The sequence below is a fragment of the Lissotriton vulgaris genome, chromosome 11, assembly GCF_964263255.1.
Source record: "Lissotriton vulgaris chromosome 11, aLisVul1.2, whole genome shotgun sequence".
Taxonomy (NCBI): Eukaryota; Metazoa; Chordata; class Amphibia; order Caudata; family Salamandridae; genus Lissotriton; species Lissotriton vulgaris.
Window position 1 is genome coordinate 90,125,992 of NC_141699.1, and position 13,613 is coordinate 90,139,604.

Sequence of the window (13,613 nt, forward strand, 5' to 3'; positions counted from 1 at the left end):
ACGTGGTAACCGCCGTGGCGGTGCCCGGGGACAACAGCGAGGCCAGTCCACATCCGCATTCGCCTCAAAGTCCTCCTAGTCCGAGCTTTCAGGCCCACGTGACGCCAGTGGGGGGCAGGGTTCGCCATCACCTCCTCTACTGGCGCGACATCACATCGGACAGGTGGGTGCTGCAAATCGTCTGAAGGGGGTACTCCCTCCCCTTCAAAGCGACCCCTCCAGCCATGCCACCGTAGTACCATTGCATGTCGGAGGATCACTTTAATCTTCTGCGAGAGGAAGTTACGGCCCTCTTGGCCAAGGGGGCCATTGAGCGCGTTCCTGGGCCAGAAGTAGGTTGTGGTTGTTACTCCCACTACTTTCTGGTTCCCAAGAAGGGCAAAGGGGGCCTACGCCCTATCTTGGACCTGCGGAACGTCAACAGCTTCCTCCGGACGGAGAGGTTCAAGATGCTGACACTGGCTCAGGTCTTAGCTGCCCTGGACCCGGGAGACTGGATGGTAGCGTTGGACTTGCAGGACGCTTATTTCCACATCCCGTCCTGCCGGCCCACCGGCGCTACCTGCGGTTCACGGTAGGGCACGAGCACTTTCAGTTTACTGTGCTCCCCTTCGGCCTTACCAGTGCCCCACGGGTGTTCACGAAAGTGATGGCGGTGGTCGCAGCTCATCTGCACAGGTTAGGGGTTTCAGTCTTCTCCTACCTCGACGACTGGTTGTTAAAGGCGGGCTCGCCCTAGACAGTCGTCAGCCACCTCCAACCTACGGCCGACCTCCTGCACCTGCTGGGGTTCTCCATCAATGTGCCGAAGTCACACCTGTGTCCCTCTCAGAAGCTATTCTTCATCGGGGCGGTTCTAGACTCGGCGCAGTTTCGGGTTTATCCTCCCGAACAGCAGGTTCGGGATATTCAGGCTCTGATTCCGATCTTTCAGCTGTTATCCCGAGTCTCGGTCAGGTTGATGCTGCTGCTTTTGGGGCTGATGGCCTCCTGCATCCTTCTGGTGCATCACGTCAGGTGGCAGATCCGGGCTCTGCAGTGGGACCTGAAGTTTGTGGGCACAGCATCAGGGCAACTTGTCCGACCATGTCTTGATCTCGAAGGGCACTGCAAGACAGTTGCAGTGGTGGCTCACGGACTGCGATTGGGTCAGAGGCAGATCCCTTTCCCAACCCCAACCAGAGCACGTAGTGGTGACTGACGCGTCCCTCCAGGGCTGGGGGGGCCACATGGGAGAGGCGGAGATCAGTGGCCTCTGTTCTCCGGCGGAGTCCCGGCTCCACATCAACCTTCTGGAGCTGCGGGCGATCCGGCTTTCACTGAAGGCATTCCTCCCCTCTGTCCGGGGGAGTGTAGTGCAGGTGTTCATGGACAACACCACCGCCAAGTGGTACTGCAACAAACAAGGCGGGTGGGGCCGTGGACCCTATGCCAGGAGGCTCTGCGCCTCTGGCAGTGGCTGGAACATCAGGGCGTGACCCTGTTGGTTCAACACCTGCTCGGTTCCCTGAACGCCAGGGCGGACAAACTCAGCTGTTGGTGCATGATGGATCACGAATAGCGTCTGAACTCTGAAGTGGCGCAAGGCCTCTTTCAACAGTGGGGAGAGCCTTGGTTAGATCTGTTTGCCACAGAAGAGAACGCGCAATGTCATCGGTTCTGCACGTTGGAATTTCCAAGGCGGCACTGGCTCGGAGACGCTTTTCGTCGCGAGTCGAGTTGTGGTCTGTTGTACGCCTTTCCGCCTATACCACTTCTGCCGAGAGTGCTGAAGAAGATCAGGTGCGACCGGGCTCAAGTCATCCTTGTGGCTCCGGACTGGGCACGAAGATTCTGGTATCCCGATTCGTCTGCCCCTTCAGGAGGACCTTCTGTCGCAGCAGCAGGGGACGGTCCTCCACCCGAACCTGTCCAGTTTCCACTTACATGCGTGGAGATTGAGCGGCGGCAGTTGAGGCCATTTAAATTGCCTCCTGAAGTCTGTAATGTGATTCTGGCAGCCAGGCGTCCCTCCACAAAACCGGTATACGCCTGCAGGTGGAACAAATTTGTGGCATGGTGCACAACAAAGGCTCTGGATCCCCTTTCTGCCCCTCTTTCAGAGGTTCTCCTTTCTTCTATCTCTTGCCCAGCAGGGCTCTGCTTTGGGCACTCTAAAGGGCTACCTCTCTGCCATTTCCGCCTTCTTAAGGCTCCCTGATCAGCCCTCTTTGTTTAAGTCCCCAGTTGTAAATAGGTTTTTGAAGGGCATCGCTCATATGTTCCCTCCTGTTCCTTTTGTGATGCCTCAGTGGGACTTGAACCTGGTTCTGACCTATCTAATGTCCGCTCCCTTCGAGCCACTTCATAACTGTCCTCTTCATCTCCTTACTCTTAAGACTGCATTCCTGGTTGCAATCACCTCTGCCAGGAGAGTGAGTGAGCTCCAGGCCCTTTCTTCTAAACCTTCTTTCTGCCCATCCGAACAAAGTTGTGTTGCGGACGTGACCCTCTTTCCTGCCCAAGGTAGTCACAGCCTTCCACATTGGGCAGACCATCACCTTGTTCCGCCTCCGCATCCCTCGAAAGAGGAAAAGAGGCTCCACCGCCTGGACCCAAAACTTGCGCTCTCATTCTATCTGGATCGCACACGCCAGTTCCGGGTGGATGACCAATGCTTTGTTGGTTACGTGGGCGCTAAGAAGGGACGGGCGGTGCACAAACAAACCATTTCTCGATGGGTCGTCTTGTGCATCAAGGCTTGTTACTCTCTGGCTCGAAAGGAGTCTCCTGTGGGGCTTCGTGCCCAATCCACACGGGCCACGGCGGCTACTACTGCCCTTGGCCGGGGAGTCCCCTAGCAGGATATCTGTCAGGCAGCTACGTGGGCCCCGCTGCACACGTTCGCAAGACACTACTGCCTGGACAGCCAAGTCCAGCGAGATGGCTTTTTCGGCCGTTCCCTTCTCCAGGACTTTCTGGTGTAATCATTATTTCGCAGACACACCACCTGGGTTGGTATTGCTGGGGTATCTATTCTAAGGTAAGGACTCTAATACTAACCTGTTTCTTTCAGATGCACAAGTTACTTACCTTCGGTAACGATATATCTGTAAGAAACAGTAGTTAGTATTAGATTCCTTACCACTCCACCCATCCTCCCCGTTCTGCAAACCGATATGTAGGGTTATGGTCATCCCCTTTCAGGGCCCTAGTTTTTATGGCACCAGTGTCGGTTTTTATCATGGCTCTGCGTTTCTGGTGCGGAAAAGCTGTGTATAAGAACTGACATCAGCGCGCAAGGGCGGCGTCCAAGTACTCCGGTGACGTCATCACGGCGCCGACTGACACGGAGCCGCAGACCACGCCTACTGACGCGCAGCTACAGACAACGACATAATACTCCTTATTTTTCCTTTCTATAGACACTCAGTACTCATTACCGTGTTGTGTAAATAATATTACTCACATTAGTCTAATAAACTGGTATATTCTGATTGAATTTATTGTTCTTAGAGCTACAAATGCGTTTACTCCTCACATGTTTCAGTTGTTGATTGCAAAAGGGAATACTTTACCCCGCTGTACAAAAGGAGATTATTGTGAGCTTCAGTCTGATACTGATTGAGATGACTCTGCATTACTGTTTCAGATTACAGGTTACTCCGATTACTATAACCTTTATTAGTATATTGAAGATTAAACTGATTGTTTTATCTTGCATCAGGTTGCAAAAGGCGACTATAAGGAATAGATCACTGCATTACATAACAAGACATTATTCTGATTACTTTACCATGCTGTAGATCAGACAAATGAAGTACTGTGATCACTATATAACCTTTTAGGCAATCGCCCTTCCCTGGAGTAATGAAGAACAGTACCTACGTGCTTTACAAAGCATGTGATCGCATGAGAATTTTAGTTTATATTCGATTACAGGTATTCAAATTATTTTCTCTCCTTATACTAAATATTTCTCTGATTTATTTTACCCACCACTACATTAAAGAAGAGCTCTACCTCCTTTGTTATACCCTTTATTGGATGCAGAAAATCATGTACATTTCCTCAGTCTACATTAAAGAGCACTCAAATGCCCTAACCCTGCAATATATAGCAGAAAGATTGCCCTCTATCAGACCCCTGTTATGACTTTATCATGCATTAGATTGTTCACTTCAGTGCCCTGTAATAGAGGGCAGTGAATTGCCCTGCTATATGCCTCAAATTGGTGATTGCTTTATGATGCCTTTGATTATTAAACGGAGGTTGCTGATTGTTAATTGTGTGCTTGATTACATAACACTGGAATTGCTTTATTGGATTACAGAAGGGGATTACATTGCTTTATCTTAAAGGGTTTGCTCTGGGTATTTTATTCTGTATTTGATTACATACAGAGATGACTCCAGCTATCGTATCTGTTGAGGATTACAGATTCATGTTACTCTGACTACGTTCCCCTTTTGCAATGCAGGCAAAGTGCACATAGACGCCGTTCTCTCTCTGTACACAGCAGAATATGGGGACTAACCCACAAGCTCCCTACATATATTTTGAAGCCTGTCAGCCACACTTCTATTTATATATGGCTCACTCTCTGCTTAGGTCTCAGTTTAGATGCCTGAACTGTGACTAACTCAGCATGCAGGGGACCGTATAAGACTTATTTAAAAGAAAGAATTTATATTAAAGTTAGCTGTTATGAAAACTATTTTTTTCTCAATTTATCGAGAGGCGCATTAGTCTTTTACAGGCTTGCTAGAAGTAAAATGCTGTGAAAATACACGCCTAAAAGCTTTAGGGAAAATCATATCTCTGTTTATCCCGTTAAGTGTTCAAGGGTGTTTATTATGCTAATCCCAATTGATTTACAATTTAAACTAGATAACACTTTGTTTACAAACATGGCTAGTATATTTTCCCCATTTGTATTGTACCACTTGTCCCTGGCAAAGCTCTGTTTTGCTCCTTGTGGATTACTCGGTGACTACTTCCATTGTTTACGAGGTTGGTAGAGTAAACATTTCGTGTTGCTAATGTGAGAAGAGTTTTGGTGATGTGAAAAAGTGCCATACTTTGCGTGCAGTTATTGTGCCAATTAACTTGTATCTATGTTTAAAGCATGAAGTGAAGCGCAGAGGTGTGAGATCTTGTATTCTAATACCTATCATCTTTGTGTGGGTGACTGATTCTTTGCGTATGTAGTTGGTGTCTAGCACTGGTTTGGTGGCCTTTATGCTAACTGTGTTTCGTTTTTAGGAAGCCAAGTATTGGCTGCCTTTCTGAATTCGAATTGTTGAGTGTCTTTGCTGGCAATCCGTTTGAGTTTGGCCACCTTTGCCTTGAAGCCAACACTCTTCATTGGTGTTGATTCAAGATATAACCACAACGTGTTATCTTTGAAATTAAAGCATAATTCTAATGCTGGTACTATTAGTCCTTTTTAAGAGGTCATGAAAAATATTTAACTGTCTCACCAGTCGCAATTTTTTTCAAACAGTGAAACAAAAATACCTACAGAGAAGGGTCTTGGGTCGCCCCTCTTCGTCATTGATTTGTTCAACTGTCATTCAGACTTTACGTCTGCCACTGCACCTTGTGGCATGGGGCAGTGAGTCAGCCCACTTCAAGCTATGGCTGTCTTTCACTCAGAGTGCCAACATTTTGTTTTATTTCATGTGCACATGCGCCCAAAAAGAAGTGCATTTCAGTACAAACTCTGATATGCTAATGCTTTACTTTGTCAAAGCTTTTTTTTGCCATACTTAATTCATTCTTCAGCCTCGTTTATATTTTGTCATCCTTGTGCGTTTAAATGTCTCCATATTACAGTAATTCAAAGCCAATATCTTTTTTGCACCAATAAGAATCCTATTTTCTGCAATGTGAATTAAAATCGTTTCTTTGTCCATATTGAAGGACACCTACCTGCTATAGAGCACTTGTTCTGTTGTATTAAAATATATGCAAGAGATACGTTTAGCAAATGTATTGGCAGTCAAATGGCTGCCACATTTAGGCTTGGCATGTTTTTTTTTTTTCTCCATATGGCTGCAGGAAAAAATAAATCAAAAATGAACCTTCGCTCCAGCTTTACCAATGCTTGTTAATCAAGCATCTGAGGGAAAACATAAGTTGTGCGAGCAAAAGTAATACATTCATCTCAGTTTTGAATTAGGTTATAGGATACTGTGTTGGTGACTGCACGTTAACTACATTAAACAGCAGATATCACATGAAGTCAAACATAGCAAACTATGAAAAGTTTTTTTTTTTCTCTCAGAAATCGGAATGTAACTGCTTGCTTATGTGCTTCTATAGTGGACATGTTGTACTTGGCAATCATGTTCGCCTCCTATATAATTTGGCAGACTTTCGTAAAGATGAGGATAGTAATACATCTTATTCCATGCTTCCATAGCTACCAAATATACTAAAATATGTAATAAGTGAACAGATGTTTTTGTCAAGAGTTCACCTCAGCTAAAGTTGGTGTTCTCATGACCGCTTTATCTCTGTAATCAATTCAGTCTTTCAGTTGCTCATGTTTAGGCCCTTTACTTGCAGATTTTGCAGTGCTGGTGGGTGCACTCATCGCACCTGCACTTTGAACTCAAGTGATGTGGGACCATGGTGGCAGCCTTATTCTGGACTTGTACCATTGGGGATGGAGCAGCGTGTTGGGCCTGCTCTGTGGCTACTCATCTTTGGCAAGTGTGGTTTTCAGGCTGATATCAGATTGGTGTTCGTCTTCGGCGGTTAAGACTTCTAGGCTGGATTCAGTCAAGTTCTCCTTTTCAGCAATTGCTGCCTTTGGGCCTTTTTCAAGTGGGTATTTGTCTTTGCAGTTGTTCCCTTGGGTTAAGAACAGGGCTTCTGTAGCCATGACTACTCCCTCACCAGAAACACAAATTCGAAGCAGTGGCAGCACCACCAGTCTTTGGCGAGGTGCTGAACAGCACAGTGTTGAATTCCGGCTTGGTTTCATTACGAGATCCGCTGTTGGAACCACACTACGAGTCCGGGAAACCCTTAAACCAGCATTAAGCTGCTTTTGAGTCGTCTTCACTCCATGGACACAGATATGGAGGCTCCGCATGGACAGTCTCCGATCCTGCTGAGCCAGGCAATCTTCTAAGGCAGGCAGGCAATCTTCTAAGTTCTAGGCTGACCCTCAGTTTCTCAAGCAAGTTGCACAGACTTCAGTTGATCTACATCACCTCTGGGACAGGGGCTATCATGTAGACACCTGCCCTGATCACGCAGCAGCTCCTGGAGCACTCTGCGGAGTACTACCTTCCTTAGCCAAGGAGAACTTGATAAAGGAACTAAGTAGAGTGGTTTGTCTCCCACAACTATACTACTTTTCCTGAAAGGGTTTGTAGATCCTCTTAAGGTCCTAAAACTCTTGTGGGATGGTCCTTTTTGTGTTGACATTTTTTATTAAGAAAATTGAAATGTAATTTTCTGGCTATTGTGCAGACACAGCCTTTGTGGAAGGTGATTGCTGTCACAGCAGGCAAAACGTGGCTGGCAAAAAGCAGGAAAATCCGAAACCTATGCAGCATGAAGTGTGACAAACCTGTACCCCACGGTCATCATCCTTCCTGAAATAGCAATCTGAAAAAGACAAAAAGGTAGTCACTGTCTAGAAAGCTCCTTAATTTTCCCAAGCAGAACCTGCTTGGGAAAATCTAATCAGAAGCACCTTGATTGACTTTCTAAGGTTAGATCCGTCTTCATCAGCCCTCATTTCAGTGTCTTGGTCTCATCCTCCAGCCACAGGAATGCTATCAATACACTTTCCTCCGACTGAGGAAGTTGTATCCATTCTCCATTTTGTGCCATGCTCAGACCTGCCAACTTAAAACGTGCATTGGAAATGCAATAGGTCTCTCATTTGTTGGAGTTGGAGCAATTGGCATTATGAATGGCAATGTTTTTTTACGTATGCAACTGATATGCACTCCTCACCGTAATAAAATAAAGAGCTCCGATGTGTGTTTAAAGTTTTTAAATATCTTTTTATGTATACACCTTCAATGATGCTTCAGCGCTGGGAGTGAAAATATCCAATCCGACTCCACGTTAAAACCAGAAGTGTTGTGAGGGTGTAGTAACACCAGTGTCGTGAGTGTGTGTCACTATGTGTCCCTTGAGACTTTTTTGGCCATCTTTTTCCCTTCTTCTATCCCTCTGCTACCCATCTCAATTCATATAACTGACTTAACATATCCAAAACTCAAATTACTTTCATATTTCACTACACTAATTCACCACTAATCCTTATGGGGTCTGGAGTAGCATGCTACTCGCCAAGAAAGTGCTTCAACACCCATTAGGGGTAACAAGCGCTATATAAATGCAAACCTTTTTTCCCTCTACTATCCCTCCGCTATCCTTCTGAATCCAAATAACTGACTAACCTATCCACCACTCAAATTACTTTCATATTTCACTATACTAATTCAACACTAATCCTTTATGGGTTCCGGATTAGTGTGCTACTTGCCGAAAAAGCGCTTTGACGCCTCGTTTAGGTTAGTAAGCACTATATAAATGCAATTACAATACAATATCTGTAGTATGTTTATGTAGTAAATTAAAATAATTTAAACCTGTATTTTCCTACACTTTGGAATCCCATGGCGGGGGCAGAGTAATACCAGAGTTGGCCAGAAATAGTGGTCTTTTAATAACTTTGATTCTTGAGGTAATTGCTTCAAAGGACACCCTAAGAGTCCCACTAGGAATGCAACGGTATTTCCACCTCATCACTGATATACTCCTGGAATGACCGATGCCATCCTGGAACTACTGATACCTGTGCTGCCAGTAATTCTGGGGACATAAATACTGTTATTCCAATTCGGTTTGCCGGCCTATTTGAAATGAGGGCCTTTTGTGTGCAATAGTGTTGCCGTTTCCTTGTAAATGAGTGGCTGCTTTTGCAATTTGAAGATGTCTTTTAATTCATGGGAACAAGAAACCAATCGCATGACGTTAACATCAGTCCTTTCAAGAGGGTTTATAGTCTTAGTCACTTGGGTATAATGCACACGGATTACAGATGCAGTATTTAAAGCATGCATTGTCTGCATGCTCAGAGTCCCTTTCCCAAATTGGCACCAGGCCACAATATACTAAGTGCTGAGTACTCAACGGGTGGCAACAAAGTGTGTGAGCAGTAATTGAGAGCATTGAATGGGGTAAGAGCAGACAGGATGCAAGCGCGTGACTCTTATGGCACTGCTGATAGAGGGATACTGAAGCAGTGGATTAATTTCAAATGTGAGAATCGAATAATCAACACGGTAAAACTTGCTAAACTTTAGAAGCAGTCTTATTGGAACGATTGATCATAAAAGGCGAATCTGCGTCGGTGTGCCTAACGTTGAATATTTTGTATTCATTTTATGTTTTGTAGAAGTGATGAGCCAATGCAGTGTAGTAGATAAAAACAATGTGGATTCGCTAACACAGTATGGAGTATGTGAACTGTTGCGATGAGGATGGATGGTTTGCAGTACCTGGGAGGGATTTTGAGCTGTTCTATCGAAAACCTGTAGCGTCTATCCTTCATGCACAGGACATCCCTGCATGTTAACAGTCTGTACCTCATCAGGTTAATCAGGACTTGTTGTAACGATCTACTAATGTGTATTTTTTTCAGCTAAACATCCACGTGGGGAACATCTCCCTGGTGGACCAGTTTGAATGGGACATGTCGGAGAAGGAGAATTCTCCAGAGAAGTTTGCCCTGAAGTTGTGTTCTGAGCTGGGATTGGGTGGGGAGTTTGTTACCACCATTGCATACAGCATTCGGGGGCAGCTGAGCTGGCATCAGAAAACATACGCCTTCAGGTACGTTGGCTCTATTGTTATGGTGTATTTGCAGGGTGTCTTCTGGCAGCGTTCCAGAGATCAGTGGGCTTTGTAAAGTAACCTCTAATCCAGGTACGTTGGTCGAGTGCCAAAAACGTGCTAAAACAGACCTCACAGGATTGTTCACTGGTGGCGGTTAAACCCTCCCTTTGGACTAGGGATTTCTTCAGGTGGTGATTTCATCAACATTTTCAGATATGTATGTTGAAATCACCATGAACCTGGCTACATGTAGTGTTAAGAGTGACTGTCAAAATAAATCTGATTTCCCTAACAAAGATTTTTTGTAGTCGTGCTTGTTTTCAAAGAACTTGCGTCACATGCATTTATTCCTTCTTTTGTTCCTGCTGGAAAATTACTTTATCTTGAAAATTGACTTTCTGACCACCAGCAGTTGCCTAGCAGTGAAAGTGTTTTATTCTGCTCCAGTTGTTGCGGGTTTGATACTTGAATGTGTGCTGAAGCACTATAGAACCTTAGTAGCCTTTACACTTAGTCATTCATTTGATTTTTTTGGTTAGGTCTCTGGCTGTAGCTGCGACCTTTAGGCCAAATTTTATGTTGGTGTTCTTTGAGAAGGACTGCCTGGCTCACTGCCGTGGAAAAATAAAGTACCTGTCGCTATGCAAGGGAAGGCGCATAAAAAAAAACTTTAATTAGGGGAAAAAACAGTTAATCTGGAGAAGTGTGGCTCACTGGTTAGAGCAGGCAGACCCTGAATCAGAGGTCAGACCCGGGACCAAGGTTCAATTCCCGACGCGGCAGGGTCTTGAGCTCAAATTTCCATGGACTCGATAATTCTCGCTTTGGTGCCTGACCTAATCATGGGTTCACACTCTGCAACTCTGGGCATTAAGTTGCTTAATCTCCACAACGTCCCCCCCGCGGCGGGATGCCTGGCTTTCACCTTGGGGATGCCCTGTAGGGGCTATCTCACAGGGAAAAGCCAGGACGGGGTCACAAGGCAAGCGCGGAGATACCCCTTCGGGGGTCGAGTCAGGCGCTATATAAGAAACATAATAATAATAATCAAATTTTGCGCTACCACCCTGCACCTCCTGCCCAGTATCAACGAGTGTACATGAGCATGCATCTATTTACGATTACTGTTAATGTTTTGTAGAGCTGTACTGTCTCTGAGCGCCACCTTCTACATAGTTCTAACTGCACACTTATGCACGTTATTGAGATCGAATGATGACGTTTCTAAGGCTACGTAAAGAGGAGTTTTTGTATTTTCAGTAAAACAATTGAGATGTTATTTTGTCCGAATCCCACTTTGTAGTTTAGGTTACAAGTCAGGATTTGAATGTACATCTCTAGTTTCACAATTGGAGACTAAACAACTACAACACATTGCGTGTCTCAGTGCACATTTTCTGTTGGATGCCACTGGGTTCTTTATGATGCTTGTGTGTTTGTCCAATGATGATCTTCAACCAACAATCAGTAATATGTATGTGTCTGATATATTTTTCAATACCCCACAGTATTCTTTCATCGATACCTTGGGTGGGTGATGGTTTCTTGTTTATTGATGCCACCTATTTGTTGGAGCCCAGAACCTGCTTGGAGAGGTTTGAAAAGAGCGGGTGGCCGGGCCCGGGGAAGGATTTGCCAAATATCGCAGCTTCCCTTTTCACATGCTAGATGGTTGCACAAAGAGGTACTGTAGACTTAGACGTGTCAAAGGTCTGCTTGGAGGTTGCGCAAGTAACAATTTACATTAAATGTGTTAATACTACCAATATAGCTGACCCTCTCCACACTTTAAGATAGAAACGCCTTCTTGCAAACCCTTAATGCTTGAATTTGGTGAACTGTATTACTGCCTGCGCCATTTATGCTCCCCAGTCCAGGACCAACTACTCTATATCATTTATGGAAGCGCCCCTGCTGAAACAATGCGGAAGCCACATAGGACTTTTCTGCCTCTTTGATTAAATAAATAAATCAGCGTACACCAGCAGTGAAGCCTCTCAGCTTCCTCGCAATCAACCAAAAAAGTTAATTAAAATGTTTTGTCTGATACACTGACCCCAGATATACATGGTTTCTGACTTCTTTAATGACCCCTATCCCCTAACCAGATGCTTAAGGCGGGCTTCCTGTAGTCCCATTGTTTCCATGAGCATGACTTACAAATTATACAGAAAAATACCTCACCTTTCAGAACAGAATTTCCTATTTTCACACACACATTTGACTTGAAGAAATTGTAGAAATATATGAACCCGCAATTTTGTTTGCAAGATTATGGAATAGTTGCTGTTTAGGTCTACTGAGCGACTCCTGTATATTCTTCTACTACTACTATCTTCCCTACTCCTTCATGTGTGCTTTCAAGCCAGTGGAAAGCAATGTACATTTGATACAAAATCAATACAATATGGAGCAACGGAGCAGGTAGTTCTAGATCTTTATGGGAGTGTTTCAGATATGCGCATTCATGCATTTTGAATTCCAGACAAAGACTAATTTAATAGGATTCTGGAAAGTAAGGATCTTGCACAGTACAGCGTATTTAAGATGCCAATGCACGCTGCAGAGCATAATGAGTGTTTCTAAGATTGCTCAAGGCTTGTTACTCCACCCCCCCCCCCCATTCATTCTTTTGAAATCAGTCAAATTAATATCGTTAGTGTAATAACAAGACCTGTCAGTGTTTAGAAATGGTAGGAATCTGGTATCAATTTCTTCTAACAAAAATACATTGTTAAACTTCTCAGAGTTCCTCCCGCTATATTCAGCACTCTAGTAATCACAATGGGACAGGTCAATGGTCCTGTATATATAATCAATGTTTCTAAACCATGGGTATTGCAAATACAATTGCAGCACTGCCTTTCGTTTATGCCAAATAATGGAAAGTAGTGCCCTCTGTATGGCATCTCCTCTATCTACTGATTCACATTAATATTTTTCTGCTTGAAGAGCTAATTTCACTCAAGATATTTCTTTTTACTGTCCACTTGTATACGTCTAAATAATAAATGTCGTAAAACATTTAGGCCTGAAATTATCTTTATTTTGATTTGTGAAACTGAATTTGCAGGGTGCTTGCTCGTAACCTGTGCAGGAGAAGTATTTTAAGCTGGTCTTTCGCCTGATTTACTGCAACCAGCAAGATGTTCTCCAGCTGTGCCTGAGGCAAAAGCGTGCTTGGTGGTACTGACTTAGTCACAAGACCAGCTATCATGGGCTCGTTCTTTACTGGTAACAAAACGAGTTTTAGGGTTATATGTACAGTACTAACCTAGTGAGGAGGCAACAGAGTCCTAAACCTAAAGTTGAGAGTCCAGGGAATGTTATTTGGACGTTAACCGTAAAATGAGTGTGGTGGCTAGAGGGTGAGGCGAAATGTTCTGTGAAGATGTGTTTTGAATTGCATGTGGTAGGAGCAGTTTTGATCCCGCTCTTTTTTTCTCTCTTGCATTTCCCTGTTTTCATCCGCTTGATATTTTGGCTCCTAGTGTGATGGTCAGTTTTGTTGCCTCGGTAGGTAGACCTTTTGTTTCAGCTGTCCTTGGAGGAGGGGGGGGGGGAACATAGCTTGTCCTGAAGATTATGTATGTAGCTTTGACGAAACAGATGGTGTCCATGTATAGTTCAATTTAAGACCCTTGCCAAGGCGTGCCACAACGCCTAGTAAACCAATTTAAAGATGAAAAGGTACTTTCTTGACTTTTAAAATGTTATTACAGTATTTATGAAATGATGAGCAAAAGTCAAGCAAGCAGCCC

The 13,613-nt window shown here is 44.5% G+C and overlaps 1 protein-coding gene across 2 annotated transcripts in view; it reads left to right on the top strand.

Moving 5' to 3' along the window:
• The window catches only part of SMARCB1 (SWI/SNF related BAF chromatin remodeling complex subunit B1), a 73,122-nt gene that overhangs the window by 46,135 nt on the left and 13,374 nt on the right, over positions 1–13,613 (top strand). For both annotated transcript variants that reach the window (XM_086942747.1, XM_086942746.1), the window contains exon 7: positions 9,659–9,849. In XM_086942747.1, coding sequence (XP_086798873.1) covers positions 9,659–9,849 — 191 coding nt within the window. The remainder of the gene's footprint in view (positions 1–9,658; positions 9,850–13,613) is intronic.